We start from the raw sequence: 21,010 nt of genomic DNA on the forward strand, positions 1-21,010 counted from the left end.
TGGTTAAAACCTTGCTGGGTAGCAAGGCAATAGCTAGCAAACTACTGTTGCTCAGCAATACAAAGCCTATGATGTAAATGCTTCTGGATCTAAACCTTCAGGAGGATGGTGGTTGGTCAGGGAGTGATACTGCTTGTTGCAAAACCCCCCTAGCACTTTAAGAATGTACGTGTTTTCAGAAAGGATGGGATATTTAAAGATGTGAAGTTGTAGCAGAGAGGAAGTGATGGAAAAGAAGAAATGCAAAGAAAGATATATGTGGGAGGCATGGCGAGAGCTTAAAAGCAATGGAAGAGTTTTTGAGAAACAGTTCTATGAAAAAAAAACAACACAGTGACTTGTTTGTACAAAGTATTATTTAGCTATGGCAGCTGCACTGTTCTCAGTGGAATAGTAGTAAAGCTGGTATCTGTTGCTAGCAGCATGATTTTTTTCTTCACGGAGAGAATAAATCCATGGAGAAACTAGGGAAGCCTTATTCTCAGAGCAGGGAGGTTATTCTCTTTACATCAAAGGTGACCCACATAATATTCAGGAAGTACTAAGACAGCTTTCATGGACAGATTTAAAGGGGAAATCTCCAAGAAACATATTCTAAAAGAAGAGCTGGTAATGGTTTTAAACTGCAAGAGGGGAGATTCAGACTAGATGTAAGGAAGAAATCTTTTTTACAGTGCGGATTGGCGAGGCCCTGGCACAGGCTGCCCAGAGCAGCTGTGGGTGCCCCAGCCCTGGCAGTGCCCAAGGCCAGGCTGGACGGGGCTGGGAGCCACCGGGGCTGGGGGAAGGGGGCCCTGCGTGTGGCAGGGGTGGGACTGGGGGGTCTTTAAGGGCCCTTCCAACCCCAACTGTTCTGTGATATCTGATCAGCTCATAGGATCATAACATAAAATAACCAAGAGTGTAAGGGACTTCTGAAGTATCTCCTGTCCAGGCTCAAAGCAGGGCTGGTTTCACAGCTCAGAGCCTCATCCACTCCAATTCTGCCTACCTTGGGGTATCCCACTCTGGGCACGTGTTCCAGTGCTGCACCCCCCTCAAAAGGAACTTTTCCCCCCTTTGTACGCAGTTCAGGTACAGGTGAGTTTGAGTTGCACTCAGAGAAATGGTGATGCTCTTGTTTAGAGCGGAGCCGTGGTAATCAAGAATAAGTTTGTGTACTATTCAGAAAACATGGGTGTGACTGTGCTGTCCTAGCTGTGGATGCAAGTGCTCTAAAAGACAGTGTGTGCCTGCACAGAGCTGAGCACAGATACTCAAGCTAAGGCATGAAATAAAATCCAAATAGCAAGTGATTTAAGAATAAAAAAAAAAATAATTTTGAGGTTATATAAGGGATAGGAAAAGATTGATTAATGATTGGTTGAATGCTCGGTAAAGCAGGAGATCTGTTAAAAAATTTTGGGATTTATTTTTGCATGCTACAAAGCAGGCTGCAACCAGGTGTGTATCATAGTTAACGCCTGTAACAAAGGCATAAATACTTCTGTCTCTAACAGGTAAGAAATTAATTAGAAAGTGCAAAACCAAAAAATGTTTTAAGATGGGCTGGACCTCATGAAGTTTGTTGTAGAGTATTTGTGGTATTCCGGATGGTGAGGAGATCCGAGGCGATGGTAGTAATGAAACCCTTGATGGTGGCCAGCATGCCAGAGGATCGGTGAAAGGTAAGAGTACTTCTGTCTTGAAAATAGGAGAGAAAAAATAAAAAGGGGGGGGGGGGGGGGCGCAGAACCGAAGATAATTATAGACCAGGTATTTAGAATTCCAGTCCCAGAAAGATATTGGAACAAAAGTAAAAACCTTAAAAGTACTGAGAATGTGCTAAAGAGGAGAGCCACAGTTAACCTGTATGAAGCTTTGTCAGTCCAATCTAAGTCTCCTATATGGCAGCGTGTTAAACAGAAAGGAAACAAAGTAATGCAAATTGAATTAAAAAATAAATAACTTGTCACTCTATGACAAGCTTGTAAACGGTTTAGGAACATGATCTAGAATTATGTGCTGTAGAATGGGTGCAGAGCTTTATTCAGTGTGTGGTTATTGAAGATTTAATGTCAAAATGGAAGGATTTATCAAGCAGAACCAGACAGGCTGTGCCATCAGCGCACTGATAATATTTTTACTGGAAATCTGACTTTGGCTGGGCCTCTTGAGACTTTGGTAAGTCAGGCTTAAAAGTTCCACAATCACAAATGTATGAATGAAAAAAATATATGAAGTTCTTTGAAAGGGTTAAAAAATACAGTGCTCAATGACAGCATAGGAAACTGCTGCTGATGACCAGTTCTGTGAAGGATTTGGGGATTCTTGGGAAGCACAAGTGGATTTTGGATAAGCAACACCCGGCTGTTTTGAAATAGGCAAGAATCCATAATGGGATGTACCAGAGATGTGCTGCTGCCTAAGTAATCCTTCTGATCTTCCCTAGTAAGGCAGCAGCCGGAGGGCTGTGCCGGGGTTTGGTCCTTGCTCTTCTGGAGTTGGTCCAGCTGAAAGTGAGGGAAATGATCCGCAGGTCAGAAATGAATTAGGGGCATTCAGGGCAAAGAGGAGTGGAGATAGTGGTCTTCAAACATCTCTGGGCAACCAGCCAGAATGGAAGGGCACCGTGTGTCTTTCCTGTCCAGGGTATATGGTGTTAAACTACAAATTTTAAAATTTACAAATTTCGTTTAAATTAGCTACATAGAAGTTCAAAGCAGGAAAGCACACCAAAAAAAAAAAAAAAAAAAAAAAATGTAAGAACCTTTACAAGGTTTTTGTAAGCCTCTAACACCAAGCCAGGTAAACGTGTCGCTTCTGCTTTTTTGTTGTCTGTTCACAAATCAGTTTTTCCTAAAATTCTGAAAAGCTGCCTTTAAAAAACCAAATCAACCCAGCACCTCTGTTCTTTAACTCAATATAATACTTAGATTTTCCTTTTTAATATATTAATTTTCTGTCCCCCATGACTCTATTAATTGCCATTGCCAGGCATATTTAACCTTTTTGCGGGGGGGAATATGCTCCCTTACATTAGAAGTGCTTTAGGGAACTGCTAGTAATCTAGTGATGCTTAACACCGAATTAGGCAATCTTATCTATCAGAAATAGATGCAGTAAGAAAAATAGCTCATGTTGTCTGTGGGTTGTGTCTAAAATTTTTATTAGCATTGATTTTTATTTTCTGAATTAATGTTAGATGGGGAGACAAAATATCAGGATTTATTTTAGTTTTCTTCAAAAACTGAATAAATACACCAAGAAGAAGAAATGGTGTCAGCTCTTAAATTTTTGTGCATTATCATATGGGAAGAAAATTGAATTCTCCTGCAGGGAGAAGCAGGAATCCTTTTGACAAAATGCTCCCATTTTATGCAAAAAATGTAGAACTTAAGAGGAATATTGAAATAAGACCTAATGTCTCAGGCCTTGCTAGTTATAGTAATTCAAAGAATTTAATTGATTCCTGGAGTAAAATGAAGCACAGCTTGTTTCAGTGTCTGTAAACTATGGTTAAATCCATTTGGCATCATTTTACTTTTAAATTAAGAGTTTAGATGAACAATTTTGGAGCTCAAAAATACAGTTTTCCAAGTGCAAAGAAAGATTTTTCTGTATTTTAAAACTGCATGAGTATAAGTTGCTATTTAAAGCACATTTCCATGATGTTTGGAGTGGGAAGAAAAAAAAGTATGGCTTTCTGAAGTACAAGAAGGGACTAATATTGTGCCTGATGACATTTTATTAGTTTTCATTCAAATTCAGATTCCTTCAACCTTTTAATCATTCTCTCTGTAAATTCAAACTTTTATTAGCTCGTCATACACAGATTTTCCTCTCTCTTAAACCTGACATGTTCTAATTCCTGAGTAGATGAATAACTCATTGATACTGTAGATACTTCAGTTCACCTCATTTTGAGTGACCTTTCAGGGTACCTTGGACAGTCCAGTCATGTCAAGATCATAAGGACAAGTCACAGCATCCTAAAAGGGGTTGCTAGTGCGAGAACAGGGGTTGGTTATCGCTTGTCTGCTTGGTGCCTAGAGTGTGTAGTCCTGAGTAACGGCAGGCCCCCTAAGGTGAGCTGCAAGGAGCTTACAGTTAAATGATAGAATCCCAGAACGGTTTGGGTTGGAAGGGCCCTTAAAGACCCCCCAGTCCCACCCCTGCCACGCGCAGGGCCCCCTTCCCCCAGCCCCGGTGGCTCCCAGCCCCGTCCAGCCTGGCCTTGGGCACTGCCAGGGCTGGGGCACCCACAGCTGCTCTGGGCAGCCCGTGCCGGCGCCTCGCCGCCCTCACAGGGAAGGATTTCTCCCTCAGCTCTGATCTCCATCTGCCCTCTCTCAGCGCAAAGCCGTTCCCCCTTGTCCTGGCACTGCAGGCCCTTGGGAAAAGCGCCGGCCCCTTTGGGTGCTGGAAGGTGCTCCAGGGTCTCCAGGAGCCTTCCCTTCTCTGGGCTGAACAGCCCCAGCGCTCCCAGCCCGGCTGCACAGCAGAGGGGCTCCAGCCCTCTGGCCATCTCCGTGGCCTCCTCTGGCCCCGCTCCAACAGGTCTGTGCCCTCCTTATGTTGGTGCCCCAGAGCTGGATGCAGCACTGCAGGGGGGGGTCTCACAAGAGTGGAGTAGAGGGGGAGAATCCCCTTCCTTCACCTGCTGGCCATGCTTCTTGTGAAGCATCCCAGGACTCAGGTAGTTAAATGATGAGATAAATGCTCCATGACAATATGCCAAGGGGGGGAGCGGTGAGGGGGGGCAATCTGGACAAGGGTCCTCTTTCCCATTAGGTAAAGAGGTGACAACGTGCCAGGACATTAAACCCAATTTGTGTTCTTTCTCCTCGTACCATGTGAAGCATTGTCCTCCCACTGTTTTGCACCGTCTGCTGACCAAAGTATGTTTAAAAGCCTTCCTTAAAACAAGCACCAGCTTCCACATGTCTCACTTTCTGGCTAAAGGCAAAATAAAAAGATGGGGTTTGTTCATCTCTCTAAAAGGCACCAGATGAACCACGGAAACAAGCTGCACACCTGGAAGCCCTTCCAAAAATGTGCCTTTATTTCAAAAGTGAACAGGGTCAGAGATGGTGGTTTGGAAGCCAGGCTTTTGTCTCGTCATCACAGGGTTCCCAAGTGGAGTGGGTGCAGTTGCATTTGCCTTATAATTAGCATCTCCAGATAGTGATTACTGTGTATTAATTACTAATCCTTTTTCAAGGTTCTGGTGGTGGAGCCTGCATGGTGTTCATTCTTTATGTCTAGCTGTATGGTGGAGAATTTTTTCTAGGATTTGTTTTGTTTTTCAGAGAAGCTCAGCCATGTAAGTCCGGCCATCAGTTACCAATAGTCATTGAGCTGCTAATCACAGAGGTGAAAATGGAACTGTCCTGGCTTTGTAATTGTAGTGTGTGCAGGTGGACCCTTATACACATTACAAAAAAAAAAAAAAAAAAAAAAAGTGGCATGGGTAAAGTGTTGTTTTTGAAGCTCATTTTTGAGGACAGCAATGTGTTGTAAAGACAATGTTTGCTCATTTAATCCCGTAAGAATCCACCTCATGCCTCTGGCCATCAATGTGCCCTGTGGTTTGCTGGATCTTGTAGTATGGGGAAGTGAAAGCAGGTGTCTGGGTTTTGCCTGGGGTAGGGTTAATGTTCTTCTCAGTAGCTGGTACAGTGCTGGGTTTGGGATTTAGTATGAAAATAATGTTGATAACACGCTGATGTTTCAGTTGTTGCTAAGTGATGTTTAGACTAAGTCATGGACTTTCCAGTTTCTCATGCCCTGCCAGTGAGGAGGCTGGGGGGGCACAAGAAGTTGAGAGGAGACACAGCCAGGACAGCTGTCCCAAACTAGCCAAGGGGATATTCCATGGCGTAGAATGTCGTGCTCAGTATATAAACTGGGGGGAGAAAAAGAAAGGGGGTGCACATTCAGAGTGATGGCGTTTGCCTTCCTAAGTCCCCATTACGCGTGCTGGAGCCCTGCTGTCCTGAGGAGGCTGAGCACCTGCCTGCCGATGGGACATGGTGATGAATTCCTTGGTTTGCTTTGCTCCTGTGTGCAGCTTTTGCTTTCCCTGTTAAACTGTCCTTACCCATGAGTTCTCGCACTGCTGCTCTTCCGATTCTCTCCCCCATCACGCTGGTGGGGAGCAAGTGAGCAGCTGTGTGGGGCTGAGCTGCTGGCTGGGATTAAACCCTGAAGCAAGGTTGCTTCATGGGGGCTGGAGAAAATTTAATTTGCTTTGGCTTGCTCCAGCTGGGACACTGATTTATTCTAAGTTTCACGTTGGGGATAGACCTTAAAGTGCAAAGCAGGACTTGATAGGAGATAACTTCTTTTAACGTTCAGCTGGTGAGCAAATCATCCTGTTTGGAAATGAAGTGACATTGATTCAAAGACGTGCTCAGTTTTGTTACTAACAAAACTTGGGCAGCCTTTCTGTGTCTTTGGGAGGTCTTTGTAGGTTTGTTGGTAGCTATCTGCTATTCCACCTGCAGCTGAAACTTTAAACTGTCTTCAAAACAGAGGGAAGAACTGAGCAGAATGGCCAGTATCTTTAAAAGGGGAGATGGGTTTCACAAGGCTGTCCCTAAACATCAAATAAAGTTACTCAGCCAATGCACAGGCAGTTCAGATGTCACCTGAGATCTAGGTATCTTCTTTTCCTATTGATCCTAAAACTTTATGGTTGGTTTTGACCCACTCTGGGTAAATTCTGACTCAAAAGGAGTGGGGAGCATGAGGCACTAGCATGCCACCTTTCTGCAGTGTCCCAAGTTTGGTCACCAGTGAGCAGCATGTTGCTTATGGTTAGATTTGAGAGGTGGTGGGTCCTTCTATCTTCCTCGTCAAAGAGCTGCCAGTGAACACTACCCTTTCTCTTCCGCCTTTGGAAGATGATGGTATATCACACTTGCTGTGGCTTTTTCTCTTCCATCCCTGGACCCATTGTCCAGCAGGTGACATCCCTGCTCTCAGCAGGTCACTGCATGGGATGAAAGATGAGCTGCTTCTAGACCAAACCACTGCCCAGCAAGAATCTGTGGAGAAACCAGCTCTAGGACAGCTTGAATGTCTCCTGCTAGCCAGTGTCCTTGTCCTTAATCATCCCGTTGTATTAAGTTAATGATGTCCTCCTGATCTTATTCATCCTCACCTTCTCCTCAAGCTCTGCTTTCAAGGAGATCCCACCAGCACTCAATTCATGCTGGATCTCTTCCACATTTCATTTTTCAGTAGCCAAATGCCCTGTGAACCCAATGCAAGACTCAGAGGCTTCAAGAGTTGAGATTCCTCCTGTGTGCAAGGCAGAAAAGGCCCTTCCTCTGCCCTGATAATAGGACACTGTAGCTGCTGTGGTTCCCTGTTTGTTCCCTCTGATTCTTTTCACCCCCCTGCTTTCAAAATCTCGAATAAAATTGCCTTTTGCTCTCCTGCTGCTGTTTTTGTGCCACTGAAAAGTGGGTGAGCACAACATACTGTTGTATGCTGATCCACACCCTTGGACTGTGCAGCATGTTATCTGCTTTGTTTACTGCCAAAAATAAGCTTGCATTGTAGTTTACTCCTGATAGTCACGCAGAGGTAAAGTGGTTGTGGGGGAGCCTGCTGGACTCTGTTCTAGCTCCTGTATCGTTAGCAGGAATGACATTTAAATTCAAAATACTTGAGCCTCAGAGATGCGATGTATGTGCAACTCGTGCCATTTTTGCAGGCACTTCAGATTCATGTGGCAAAAAGGTAGGAAGAGATATTACATGCAGAAAGGGAGAGATAGACTAAGGTTTATTAACTTGCTGTTTGTTCACCATTGTAACAACTCTTGCCTGGGAGGTTATAAATAAACCTACTATTGATCTGATGCCTTTGGAAAAGAATTCCTGTCTAGCATGCGACGCTGATAAGTTGGCAGCAGCCTGTTCCTGAGTCCTCATGTCACATTTATCACTTGGCTTTGGGATGGACCCTTGAGGAGTGGTTCTGACCCACCCTGTCACCACAGCCTGTCGTGTCCCCCCCAAACATCCCAAACATACACACTTCTGATGGTTCCCCCCCGCCATCTCCTGCTGCTGGATGGTCCCAGTGAGTCCCTAAAACGATGCCCTTTCGCCTCTCTCCTGCAGGAAACCTAATCTCCCCAGCAAATGACACCCAGAGCTATTTTGGAGCTGGACTGCAGAGGGGAAAGCAAAGCACGTCAGCAATTTGACTGGAGGAGGACAACCCAGCAGAGGGGTGGGGAGCGGGGGCGGCACAGCCTAACCCTGAGCAGCAAAGCCACTGCCAGGGGACTTGGGGAGACCTTCTGCCGCACATCACTGCCATCGCTGGGGTTTCTGTTTTATTTTCCTGGAGGGGAAAGGGGGGGGGGGGGAACAAAAACCAGCATGGTCTCCCCATGTCCCCTGATCCCTTTTTCCCCCTTCCCCCTTCTGTCATCTCAGTAGGAATTGGCTTTTTCCTTACCCTGCCCAGAGCTTTGTTTCTCCTCAGACTCAGACAAGACTCCAGGTAAGACCTAAAGAGAAGTGGACTTGGGGACGCTGGTATCCAGCAGAAAGCGGAGTGTTGTTTGTAGCCGAGGGAGGGATGAGGTTATTTCTGTGTCTGCTGGAGTGTGTCTTGCTTTGTGAAACCTGTGTGAAGACGGAGCTGAAGGTACAGGTAGTAAATCCATCCTTCTTCTCCTAACTGAATGTACATTGCTTTGCTTAATTACTTCTGGCCATGTTATCACAAGGGCAAAGATCAACCTCCAGAGAATAGGAGAAAAAAGAGGAAAATCAGATTTAAAGCTGTTGACTCTACTGAATACATTTTGTCCCCAAACTGGAGATGGCAGTATGCATGGAGAGCCTGGAAAAATCATGGTTCCTGTGGAGCGGTGGCACCAAGGAGTGTTTTCAAAGCTTTTATTTTCAGGGCATAATTTCAGTGCTACTTTTCTCTTCAGCAAGGGCTTTTTTACCTCTGAGCTTCTCTCCAGTGTCAATACCAATTGACACTGCAACCCCCCACTCTGCTCACTTTTCTACAAATGGCTCTGATGAGAGATGGAGCTCAACAGCTGAGGCTATTTTCAGCCCTACAGCTCAATGGGGTGGAGTGGCTGTAATGACAATGACGTCCACTTGTTAAAATACAAGGGCTTAGGTCAGAGCCTCGCTGCTAATTGCCACCAAGGGAATTCTTGGTCTCTATGGGAGTTGCGATCTTGCAACTCCCTTGCGTAGGAAATTACGTGCTAAAACTGGAGGCAGTGTTTCTAGCTTGATACAAGCAAATTTATTTTTCTGTTAATGTAAAGGATTGAAGAGTGGCAATGGTTTGCTTCGGTGCTGGTAGGAGCCTGTTTTATTTGTGCAAGGGAGAGAAACATACATGCACTTGTGCATGTCTGCACACAAGGAGGAAACATGTGCTAGTGCAGCTGTAGCACAGTGCTGCCAGGTTCAGGCGTGTAAAGGATCTAGCTTCCTAAACCATGAGGCTGATAAAGTAAAATAAATCAGTGTGAAGCTGCTGTTTCTCTGAAACTGTAAAGCTCACCTGGCTCAAGCTGTCAATCTTTGTCATCCGAGCAAATGCTGGGGGGTACCTACAGCTGGGATTCTACCATAGCTGCTCCTCTCCAAGGGCTGTGCATAAAGCAAAATCCAGTTGGGTGAAATTTGTGATGAAATGGCTGGAATTTACATCACTCCTTTGCTGTCCCCAGGGTGGCAAACGCAGAATTTCTGTCTTTTCCCTCCATTTGTCTCCAGCCTTCTCACCCTCACAGAGCAGGAATGAGCACCACTGTGTGCCTGAGACCTCCACTATGCTGTAGCCTTTTCTTACACGTTGTCAGAGCAGCCTGGGTGCCTTTGGGCTCAGAAAAAGAAAAGGAAAAGATGCTGCCATGGAGTCTTGAGGGGCTGATCAGAGCAGGTTTAGCCCTCTGGAAGTTTCTGGGATTGTTTTGTAGCTCCATTTAGGTGGGAATATGAAATGAAACCCCTATGCTGCAGCAAAGATCAAGGAGGAAGAAGTTCCTTCCTTGCATGGAGCTTCTTGAAACTATTGATGTGTTGACGGAAAGTGATTGCTGGCCATATGGTTAAAAGAGGAATGAGCTTTCTGAGCAATAGGTCTGTCTCTGATTCAAAGAGGAGAAATAAGTGCTTTAACCATATAAATCACCTAAGTGGCTTCAGTGTTCCATGTTTTACATGAGGTGTGTGCCTGCTTATGTGACTGGAAGGTGATCTGACTGCCTTGCCTGGTAGCATGCACAAGCCACGCAATTTGTTCTTGTTTCTTTTTGGAACTTTCTAGTGGTTTGTTTGACTTTTTTTGTTTGCTACCAGTCATTGGAAATGTTGATAGAGGTTTAATAGTGGGAGCATGAGGGGATGTAGGTCCCTTCCTAGTCAGTGGTGCGTATTTAGCCCTACCCTGAAGGTCAGAAATGTAAGATTGTCTTGCTTTGAGCTTAGCCATCTTTTTGCTGAGGGCTCCTCACCAAATTTAACACCATGTTACCCACTGACCTGTTGTGAAATTTCCCTTAACATCTCCTGTGGACTTTGACTTACTATGGAGGCAATAGGTGACAGGGAATGCAAACAAGTCTTACTGTGAACTGAGTTTGAACCTTATTGCAGTAGGCTTAGTTTATTGCAGGTACTCCATGTCTGACATCTCCTACAGTGCATGGAGACCAATCCTGTAATCCACTGTGGAAAGCCCTTCCATCTGCTCATCAAATGACCTTTGAACATGCCAAAATCTGTTGTCCCTCACTGAAGTGGAAATCAGAGTAGCCCAAGCTAAGCTCTGAGTCCAGCTCCTGAGTGACAGATACCGTTCCTGCTCTGATGAAATGGGCATCAGATAAATTCTGCCATCTTGGATTAGTGCATTGGCGCAAATCTGTACTTACACCTGATTCAGAGATGTAACCGGCATGTAGCACTGGGTGTGCTGGTGTGCATTTCACCCCTAAAGCACGCTGTCTGGTATGATGGCTTGTAGGTATCCATCGGTGCCCATCTGATGTCACTAAGCTTGCAGCTGACACCGAATACTTGTGCTATTTCAAAGTTGTCCATTCGCTGGGAGGTTGTTGGAAGGAGCAGGGCAGCTGGGTTACTGCTGTTTTCCCTCAGCAGAACTTTAAACATCAAAGGAAATCCACACTTCCCATTTGATGACCCATCAATTTCCCTTCCCACCCACAGATTCTGTTTCCTGATGGGTTTAGGTGGAACAATACATGCAGCTTTGTCATGTAAACTACAGTAATACAGGTGCTGCCTTGATTTTTATCTGGAGCTTCTGTTTTAGTGATGTTCTTTGAAAGCTCAGGACCCAGAGGGGAGGTTCCCTGTGAATCTTGCCTTTCCCCTCAGGAAAGGAAGGAGTGCAAGGCATCGCTGCTGGCATTGCAGAGAATTCCAGGAAACAAACTCTAAAGGCAAGAAAAAGACCCCAAATCAACAGTTTGCTACTTGGGCAAAGAAAGGGTAAAAGGGGATTGAGAAAATGAGCAAGCAGGCATGTGGTGGGTCTTAACGTGGTGTTGAGAGAAACTCTGTGCTGATCTGTGCTTGGACTTTAGTGATCTTTTAGGTTTAGGTGCATGTCCTCTCCTGGGGTTTGCATTCTCAAAGTCTCAGAGTATGCAGGTGTGCTACTTGTGGCCACATTTGTCTTGGGAATATTTTATGAGCTGGATTGCACCGTGCTTTTGGCTCAGAGTCACGGTGAACAGGATTCCCTTTCCAACCCTTGAATTGAAAGATTTGGACAGAATAACCTTCCACCCCTGTCTTCTCTCATGCCAAAGAGCATCATTGCAGGCTTCTGACTGCTTGGGGGGGTCAGTATGCTGCAGTGTGGGACCCCTGTCTTCTCAGAGGCTGTTGAAGGCTCTCTAGATGCATCTTAATGTCGATGAAGCAATGTGAAGCCAACCCGTCAGCCAGTGCAGCACAGTGAATCGCAGGAGGCCGAGAGAGTGATGGCAGCAGCATCAGGACTCCCCATCAGGACTTTCCATCTCCTGATGACTTTCCTGATAAGCACCACCTCAGACTACTCCAGCAGGAACTGGGGTAGTCTGTGGTTGTTCCCACTGCAAGGGGTTTGTTCGCTTGTCCGTGGGGAAGCAGCTGTAGGGCAGAGGCTGACAGCGGTGAGGACAGGAGTGGGTAGGAGGCTTTGCCCAGCTGCATGGCTGTGTGTTGGTTCCTGGGCAGTTTGATTCATTTGCATTATCTGACAGGTCTGTGCACTTGTGCCTCTTTCCCCCAAACATAAAACAGTGAAAATTTGAATGAATAAAGACATAAGTAGAATTACAAGGGCTGCTGCTTTGCCTTCGGCATGCTCAGAAATACCCAGATGGGAATGTGCTCTCTGCTGCAAATGATTAATCACAGAGGGATTACAAGGGGAAATATGACACTGGTAAATGTCTGAGATTAATTGGAAAGGGCATCTGCGCTGACTAGGTTTATTCATTCTTTGTTGTCAGTCCCATCACTTCCAAGGGTGCTGTCCTGGCACTTGCAGAGAGTTACTATTTTTTTAAAAGTTTGAATGTACATATAAAGAATCTGAATTACTGTAATTGTTTACTAAAGTGACCAACAAGTTACACCATAGAAATACCACATCTTGCCCTTTCAGTATGTTCACAAGGCTATCCTCTCCCTCTTACTCCCAAAACTATTTATTGGCCTAATCTGGTGTGGTGCATTTTATCCCATTTAAACATATAAAATAGTTTATCTAGTGCAGCCTATCTAAACAGTTTGATCTGACTATTACTGATCTTCACCCTTGCTGTAGATGAGAGTTGCATGTCTGTTACTGGATTTTATGCTGTCAGCACCCATAAGGCAAGGTTTTTACCCCTCTTTTCAGAGGGGTATTGAAGATACGTGAGTCTGAGTGACTTTGTCATGATTATAGAAGTAAGCCAATGGCAGAGCAAGTAATAAACCCTGTTTTTCTTTCCTACCATGTCAGAAATTAATCTAAAATAATACTGATGAGCATGCACTGTTTTCACTGATCCCTGGATTTTCTTCTGGTGTCCTGGTCATTTGTAACAGTGTAAGAACGACAGACTGTGCGGCCACGTGGTGAAAGCTGGTAAAGAGCAGGCTGTAGGTGACAGCGTGGGATGCGAGGTCTTCACTTTGTACTAGCAGGTTTGTGGACCCAGTGGCTTGTACCTGATGGGAAGAAGTGAGTTGCAAACACCAGGCAAGTGTTTGGGAGCAGTGGGAGAGGGAGGCTGGACCTTGAGGCTGTGGCCACTGGAAAGCAGCATCTTGGATGGATTTGCTGCACCAGTCTGGCTCAGGAGCTAAGGCAGTAGGCACCTGATGCAGCAGCTTCCCATTCTTTTAACTCTTCTTAACTGTCAGAGATGCCAGTGAGCAGCTGGGTCTTGTTTGGGTGCTGTTTAGCACAGGAGGGCAGGGGAGGAAGATGCACAAGAGCTTTAGGAAGTAAGCAGCATTCCTGCTCCCGCCCTTGTAAGAGCCAGGCTTTCAGAGCACCCACCATGCTCCCACAGAGCAGAGCTCTCCTCCAGGCACTGATGTGTCTCCTGGGGACCAGGCGAGGAAAACGACACACAGGTGGTTTGCGGGAAGCCAACTGTTTGCCGAAAGGTCACTGGCTGGCTCCCAAGCAGGCACCTCTTGTGTCTGTAGCCGTCTCTGTGCTCCAGGCACTTCTCCATGTTATGTAGAGCCCACTCTGAAGTGGAGTAAATTTATTTTATGCTCTATTTGATGCTATGGATTTGAAGCTGGAGATGAGTCAGTGTGACACATCTGTCAGGAACAGCTAGGGATCTAGGGAGGATGGGACATGGCAATGTCTTCTGAAGATGGATCCAAGTGCTTTAATGACATGGTGCATCCTGAAATTCAAGCTAATGGCTGGGAGGGATTAGGGCATGAGCTCTGAGTCTGTGTTGTGATTGTTAATTCTTGGTTAATGATACTACTGGATTCTCCAGAGTTGAATTTGAATGCCAGCATCCCCCTCTGAACATTTAAATGGTCCTTCCCCAAATTAGCAGAAGACTTTGATTGCCAATCAGTTGACTTCAGTGGAAATTTCCACTGACTTCAGTGTACTTTGGCTCAAGCCCAAGGCTCATCTCCTGCGTCTTCTAACCATTCATGCAGCTTCTTTGCTTGCAGCTTTGTAAGCGTTTACGGAAAATACATTTTAAAGCTGAAGTGAGGACAGAGGCTGAGGGTAGTAAGAGGGACTGAAGTGCAAACTGCTTCACAGACTTCTAGACCAGTTTGAGAACAAGGGAGAAATAGTTCTGTATATTCATTGCAACTAGTATTGAAGGTGGCTACTCAACAGAAAGCCAATTGATCTTAGCGCTAATGACTGCAAGTCAGTCATTCTTTGCAGTCTTAGTGTTTACTAAGAACGACTTTTCCCCCCATTTTTTTTTCCAGAGTTAAGCTTTGAAAGAATTTTCTTTAATTTCTAAAGATTTGTGGTGGAATAATGAAATTTGCTTGATACCAGGAAAAAAAAGCAACCACAATTGAATTAGTTTAGAAATCTTTTGTTGAAAGAGAAAAGTTTTTGCCTTGTAAGTCTCCTATGTTCTTTGGAGGGGGAGAGACATCATAGGATAGGATGTAGTGCATTCTTCCTGTTAAATATAGAAAGAAGACTGGGGTTTTTTTGCCTTGGGTCTGTGGTCCAAATGAAGTTTGAAGGCTAGCTCAGCTATATCATCTTCAATGGTAATAATGATTATAATGAATACCATTTTGTGTTTTTGTGCCACCACTTTCAGAGTATTTAGTTTTAGTGGCAATTTGTGTCTTTCAATCCCCAGCAGCACAAATGGACTGACAAATTGTGATTTGTTATTGTTTTCATGCATGATTTGTCATATACTCCAGCAAGTGCATTGTCATATATGTCGTGCACATAATTATTTGTAAGACCATCCCTGTCTTGATATGATGAAGAAATGGGAGAGGAGCCAAGATACAGGGAAAATAAGGGATTTTCCCAAGGTCATGCAGTAGGTCAATCCAAGCCCTGCTCCCTGGTGCCATCAGTGATTTGCACATTAACGTTAATGCACTGCAACAGGAGCTGGAGGAGGATGGGAAAAAAAAATGACACCTCTGCTCGGATGGTGACTCAAGAAACGAAAGCATGTTTTTGGCCTGCTCCTCCTGATTTCTGCAGGGGGTGGGGGGAGATTGTGAGAGCATCTGCCATTGGGTGAGTGAGGGGGTGGATTTGTGGCCAGTGGGGAAGCCAAACTGCTGTAGGATTAAGAAGGATATTTCTGTCGCGGGGACTGGTTATTATTTCCTTTCTGAGTTACAGCGCAGAGAACCCTGGTAGTTTTGCTTTGTGTGGCACTTTGAAGGTGAAAAAGCACAGATGTGAGAGCAGCACCGCAGTCACCCCTGGGCAGAGACTGTTCATACAGCTTGGACAGGGCTGCACGAGCTTGCTAAGACAGCAGTGTCTGGCTTCATGAGGCCAAAGAGAGCGACTTGGAGAGAGATACTGTGCTCAGGTCTTCCAAGCAGGACTTCTAGAGAGGCCTGGAGCTGGGAAACTTGCTTTCCTTACAGAGCACTGTGGTCAGGCCTGATCCTGGTCCCAGGGAAAGTCAGCAGGCGCGTGGTTACTGCTGCTCATGGGTTTGAGACCAGCTCCTTAGCTGCGCTATACTTACATTCACAGAAAAGGTCTCCAGGGAGACCTTACAGCAGCCTTCCAATACTTCAAGGGGCTTATAAGAAAGACGGGGACAGACTTTTTATAAGGGCCGGTAGCAACAGGACAAGGGGGGATGACTTTAAACTGGGAGGGGGATTTAGATGAGATATTATGAAGAAATCCTTCCCTGTGAGGGCGGCGAGGCGCCGGCACGGGCTGCCCAGAGCAGCTGTGGGTGCCCCAGCCCTGGCAGTGCCCAAGGCCAGGCTGGACGGGGCTGGGAGCCACCGGGGCTGGGGGAAGGGGGCCCTGCGCGTGGCAGGGGTGGGACTGGGGGTTCTTTAAGGGCCCTTCCAACCCAAACCGTTCTGTGATTCTATGATTTGAAGTAGGCTCACTCCAGCAGAAGGGGAAGGACATCCAGGAGTCCATGTAAGGAGCAGTGAAGACACAAGACAAGTTTATATGCTATGTGGAATTTAGGAGGACCCTGAAGGTGGTGGTGTCTGTTGTATTGCTGTCCAGCTGCACAGGGATGCGTAGATTGTCTGTGTGCATGAACGTGGCTGTAAAGATTAGCGTCACCGATTACTTTTTACTTTCTCGGGACACAATGGCACCAAAATTGCTGTGAACTTTGGTTTTGGACACTGCTTAAGTCTCGTCTCCTTGGCTGGCCCGTGTCATCAGACAGCTGCAGGCTGGTCCACAGCTCTCTCTGAGAACAGCTGAGAATAAGCAGGCGATGAGACATCTTTCCTGTAAGTCCTAAGCCACGTGGGGCTTTTTTGGAGAAGGCTGGCACTGTCTGGATTGCTGCGTGCATTCCCCATGGCAGTTCCTTCACATGGCTTTGCAGTCCCATGAACGTGATGCACGTGCACCAAGCCATACATGTGCACAAACACCCATCCCCACTGCAGCTGTGTCTGGCCCCACACCACCTGGATGGGGCTGTATATAAGCCAGAGATACTCACTGGCTACCATTGCCATCAAAGTAGCTGTATCTCAGTGGTGGTGTTGAACAGAAGCTGGGAATAAAGAGAAATATAGTCAATAATACAAGAGGCATATCTGTGTGTCCTCCTAAAGGCTGGCCCCTACAAGAGAGGCGTTACCATAAGGTCTGTGTGAATGTGATTCAGAGAACAAGACATAGGGATGGGTGATGAACAGGGAGGATAAAAGGAGAGATGGAGCATGTTGTAGAAGCAGAATTAAAAAAAAAAAAGGAAGGAAAAAGAAAAAAGACAAGGAGAAAGAAAAATTAAAAAGAGCAAGGGCAATGAGACATAAAGAAAGAGATGAAAAGGAGATGAGCACGATGGAGGAGGTATCTTGACAGGTAGACACATCTCTCAGAATTCAATGCCCATTTGTTGCTCTGTGGCTACAGAAGTAGCCTGTATGTTGTACTGCATTAGTGCAGGTCACTTTGCTAGTGCCAAAGCTTAAAGGGACCATCATGTTATTTCTGTATGAACTGCCTGAAAACTTGTATTTTACCCAGTGCCCTCTGTGGGGAAGTGAGCTGCCGCCTTCATCAGGAGTTTGTTGAGCTCAAACTAAGAAATCTGCAAGACCTAAAATATTCCAAGTCCTTCTCACCCCCATAATGAGAAGGACAATGAGAATGTGACTCTTCCAGGTGCCAGACCGTGGAAGTGCAGCAATTCTTTGCCTGCACCATCTAATCTGCTCTCTCTTGATGCTTTTCTTTCTTGTCTTCTAGGAAATAAACCAACATGGATTACAGCTCGTTCAGTGGAGTCCCCCGGTTCTTGACCCGCCCTAAGGCGTTTATGGTGTCTGTGGGGAAGGATGCCACCTTGAGCTGCCAGATCATTGGAAACCCCGTCCCGGTTGTGAGCTGGGAAAAGGATAAACTTCCAGTCCAGTCTGGGGGAAGGTTTAAAACCACAGAAGATGGGGATCTCTATCGGTTAACGATCTATGATCTGAGCCTGGAAGATAGCGGCCAATATATCTGCCGGGCCAAGAACACCATTGGGGAAGCTTTTGCAGCTGTCAGCATCAAAGTTGGAGAGGAGACCACGGTAACAGAGTCAGCCCCATACTTCATCCAGAAACCCTCCTCCATCAAAGTAACACTGGGAGAAGATGTCATGTTCAAATGCAAAGTCCAGGGCAGCCCTCCCCTCTCTGTGAACTGGGAGAAGGATGGGAGACACCTACGGAACCGGGCTGATGCTGGACGCTTCCAGATTGAGTCTGCTGGGGAGTCAAACGCTCTCACCATCCAGCGTGCCCAGCTGGGGGACAGCGGCACCTACACCTGCCGGGCAGAGAACCCCATCGGCTCTGCCAGCGCTTCAGCTGCACTGGTGGTGGAAACGCAGGGCTCTTCCAACCCGGGCAGCAGCAGCCACTTTGATACCAGCTGCGGCAAGACAGCATCCTTGTTGTCTCACTTGCAGAAGAGGCGGGAGGAGATCAGGAAGATGGAAATCTCCCATGGGGCTCTTGATTTAACATCTGCCACAGCAGAAGGGTTGTCTGGCATTGGTTACAGCCTCTCCCGGGATTATGAGAGGGCAGCTGGACTTAGCACAAAAGGGGCCCACAACGCAACTTTTGGGACACTGACACGCATGTGCAGCGTGACAGAGGGGAAGCACGCCAAGCTGAGCTGCTATGTGACGGGCGAGCCCAAGCCAGAGATTGTGTGGAAGAAAGACAACGAGGTTATTACGGAAGGGCGGCGGTATGTCATCTATGAGGATGATCAGGAGAACTTTGTGCTGAAGATCCTCTTCTGCAAGCAGATAGACAACGGGCTGTACACCTGCACAGCCTCCAACCTGGCAGGCCAGACGTACAGCTCCGTGCTTGTCACAGTCAAAGGTGAGTGCTTATGTTTCTCACTGGGGTGGACATGTCTGCAAAGAGACAGCCAATGCACTTCTGAACTGGGGTGGGAGCGTGAACAAAACTTCTGCCACCAAAGTGCTGCAAAGGAGTGTGGGTTAGACATGAATAAAGCCCTCCAGCTGTAAAGGGGGTTAAACACTGGAATAGATGACCTGGGGAGAGCATCTCATCACTGGGGGGTTTTAGGAAGGTCAATAAACAGGCACCAGTCAGGGATGGATGGTGTAGAACTGGCTGGTTGTGAGGCAGCTGGGATGAACCAGATCTCTAAAGCTCCTATGCATCCTGGTTTTACTGTAATCTAAGAGATCTGTTACCATCCTCTGGACCAGTGACTGCTAAAGCCCCATCTTACCCTCTCGGCTTTAATCACATCTGGGTTTATATTCACCACAGGGTTTAATCAAACTGGCACACGCGTGCCATTTAAGCAGTAGTAAACTCCCCCCTGCAAGCTGAGTGCGTCAGGCTGCCGCAGATCCCTTGGGGGACCTACTCCAACTCTATTTACAGTCCATCTGGGCTTCCCTGTACAGGGTAACCCACCAGCAGCCTTGTTCTTGCCAGGTTCTTCAGCCTTTTCCCAGCTTGTGTTGCTGGACAGCCTATAGTCCTTGAATGCTCTCAGAACTCTACCAGGTCCAGGATTACTCTGTTTGCTGTGGTCAGTGGGGAAGAACTTGCCTTCGGAGGTTCCCTCACCCTCACTGCTGGTGGAGGTCAGACCAAGCTCTTCAGAATGGCAACAGAAAATGTGAACATATTTTCAGAAAGGAAGCTCTAAATTTTTGAGCTGCTCTCCCATTTGGCAGGGTTACAGCAGGCAGTTCACAGCCCAGGCAGTGCCTGTAAATTAACTTACAGATGCAAAAGGCTTTGCCACTTGAATGGCAAAATAGGTATTTTTGACTGGCAGCAAAATACATTAGAAATCCAAATAAGTAGGAAAGGTTCATGTTGATACCTGTCTTTAAGACTCTGCGCTTTTATCAGGTTTTCTGGTTTCCCTTTTCTGGACCTCTCCTTTCACACTCAACATCTTTCCCATCAGTAACTCAGTCTCTGTGTCCATCAGTGACACCTGATCTGTGGAACTTGCTGCTGGCACTTGTCCCACCCATTGCTACCCCTTAGAGGTGCCGAGTGGTGTTGGGAAGGGTGTTTGTCCTCTTCCATAAAGCTGTGGTTACTTCATGAGTTGGGACTTGGAGCTGAAGACTGAGCCTGGCTCTCGGGTGAGTGTTCACTTTGAGGATGGCTCGAGTTCTTGCCTAAACACCTGTCTTGCAAAGACAAGCACCTTCCCCTCTGCCCATGGTTATTTGATTATTCTCAAAGGGTGCAAGCTGTTCCAAAAGAGATGGGGAAAGCAAGAAAAGCAGCAGGTCTGGGAGCCAGCACCATGGGAAAAGGTTATTGATCAATGTCCACTGTCAGGAGATGCCTGTGAGTCAGAGGGCTTAAGTGGAAATGTTTGTGGTCTGTTTCTTTGTTACGCTATACCATATTGGGCTTTCTGACCGGGCCAAAGCTGCCATGGAAAATCTACGTCTGTTGGTTATAATTAGGCCCTGAATAATGACTCTCCTTTGTGTCACCAGAAATCCTTCTCAGCCCTCCAAAGACAGCTCAAAATGATGTAGCAGTGTAGGGAGCTTTTAATTCTTTTTATGCCATCGGTGATGCCGTTAGCTCACCTGCCACTGGGTTTAGGGAGGTAGGTCATCTTCCCACACAACCTTCTTTTGGCTCAGTCGTGCAGAAGAGGTAAATTCTCCAAGCAGCCACCCATGGTAAACACCATGCTGCTGCGTTGGTCTTTCTGCAGGTAAGAGCCTATTTATAGAGCCTGTAACGCTGCACCCACACTGTGTGTCCATAGTCACATGTACCAGGAAAGACAGCTTCACGGGTTTAAATATGCTCTGGCATTTTGGTTCACAGAATGTCAACACAAGAATTTGAGTGAGGTTATTTATGGTTTTTTTTAAAGGTAATAATAATAATAAAAAACCCTACCTAGCCCAGCATCCTGTCTGCCAGGTGTCTCTTAGCAGCTTCTCTGGGCATAGGACTGGGCACAAGTCAAACCTCTAGAAAGCCTTCTATGTGCTGTCAATCTCGATCCTAGACCTAAGGACCCAATGCATTTGAAGGCGCTTTGCTGAGCTCGTCCCTTTAAAGATCACTGAGCTTAAATAAAGATTTTTGAGCTGTTCATGAATGAGATGTCACGAATTGGATGTAAACCTCAACGGAAAAGTTACAGGCCAAGGACTTACTCTCACAATTAAGGAAAACCAAGAGTTGATTACTCTGATTCAGAAACGTGTCTGGAGCAAGGGTAAAATCAGAAGCTGTACACAAACGCGAGCTGTAAAAGGAGTTAGGAAATACTT

At 46.2% G+C, this 21,010-nt stretch overlaps 1 protein-coding gene across 1 annotated transcript in view; it reads left to right on the top strand.

Moving 5' to 3' along the window:
• Positions 1–17,464: 17,464 nt before the first annotated feature.
• OBSCN (obscurin, cytoskeletal calmodulin and titin-interacting RhoGEF) overlaps positions 17,465–21,010 on the top strand; it is a 184,253-nt gene continuing 180,707 nt past the window's right edge. The window contains exon 1 of the mRNA XM_055709071.1: positions 17,465–18,584. Within this exon, the coding sequence (XP_055565046.1) occupies positions 17,465–18,584 (1,120 nt within the window). The remainder of the gene's footprint in view (positions 18,585–21,010) is intronic.

This window comes from Falco cherrug, chromosome 4, assembly GCF_023634085.1.
Source record: "Falco cherrug isolate bFalChe1 chromosome 4, bFalChe1.pri, whole genome shotgun sequence".
Classification (NCBI taxonomy): domain Eukaryota; kingdom Metazoa; phylum Chordata; class Aves; order Falconiformes; family Falconidae; genus Falco; species Falco cherrug.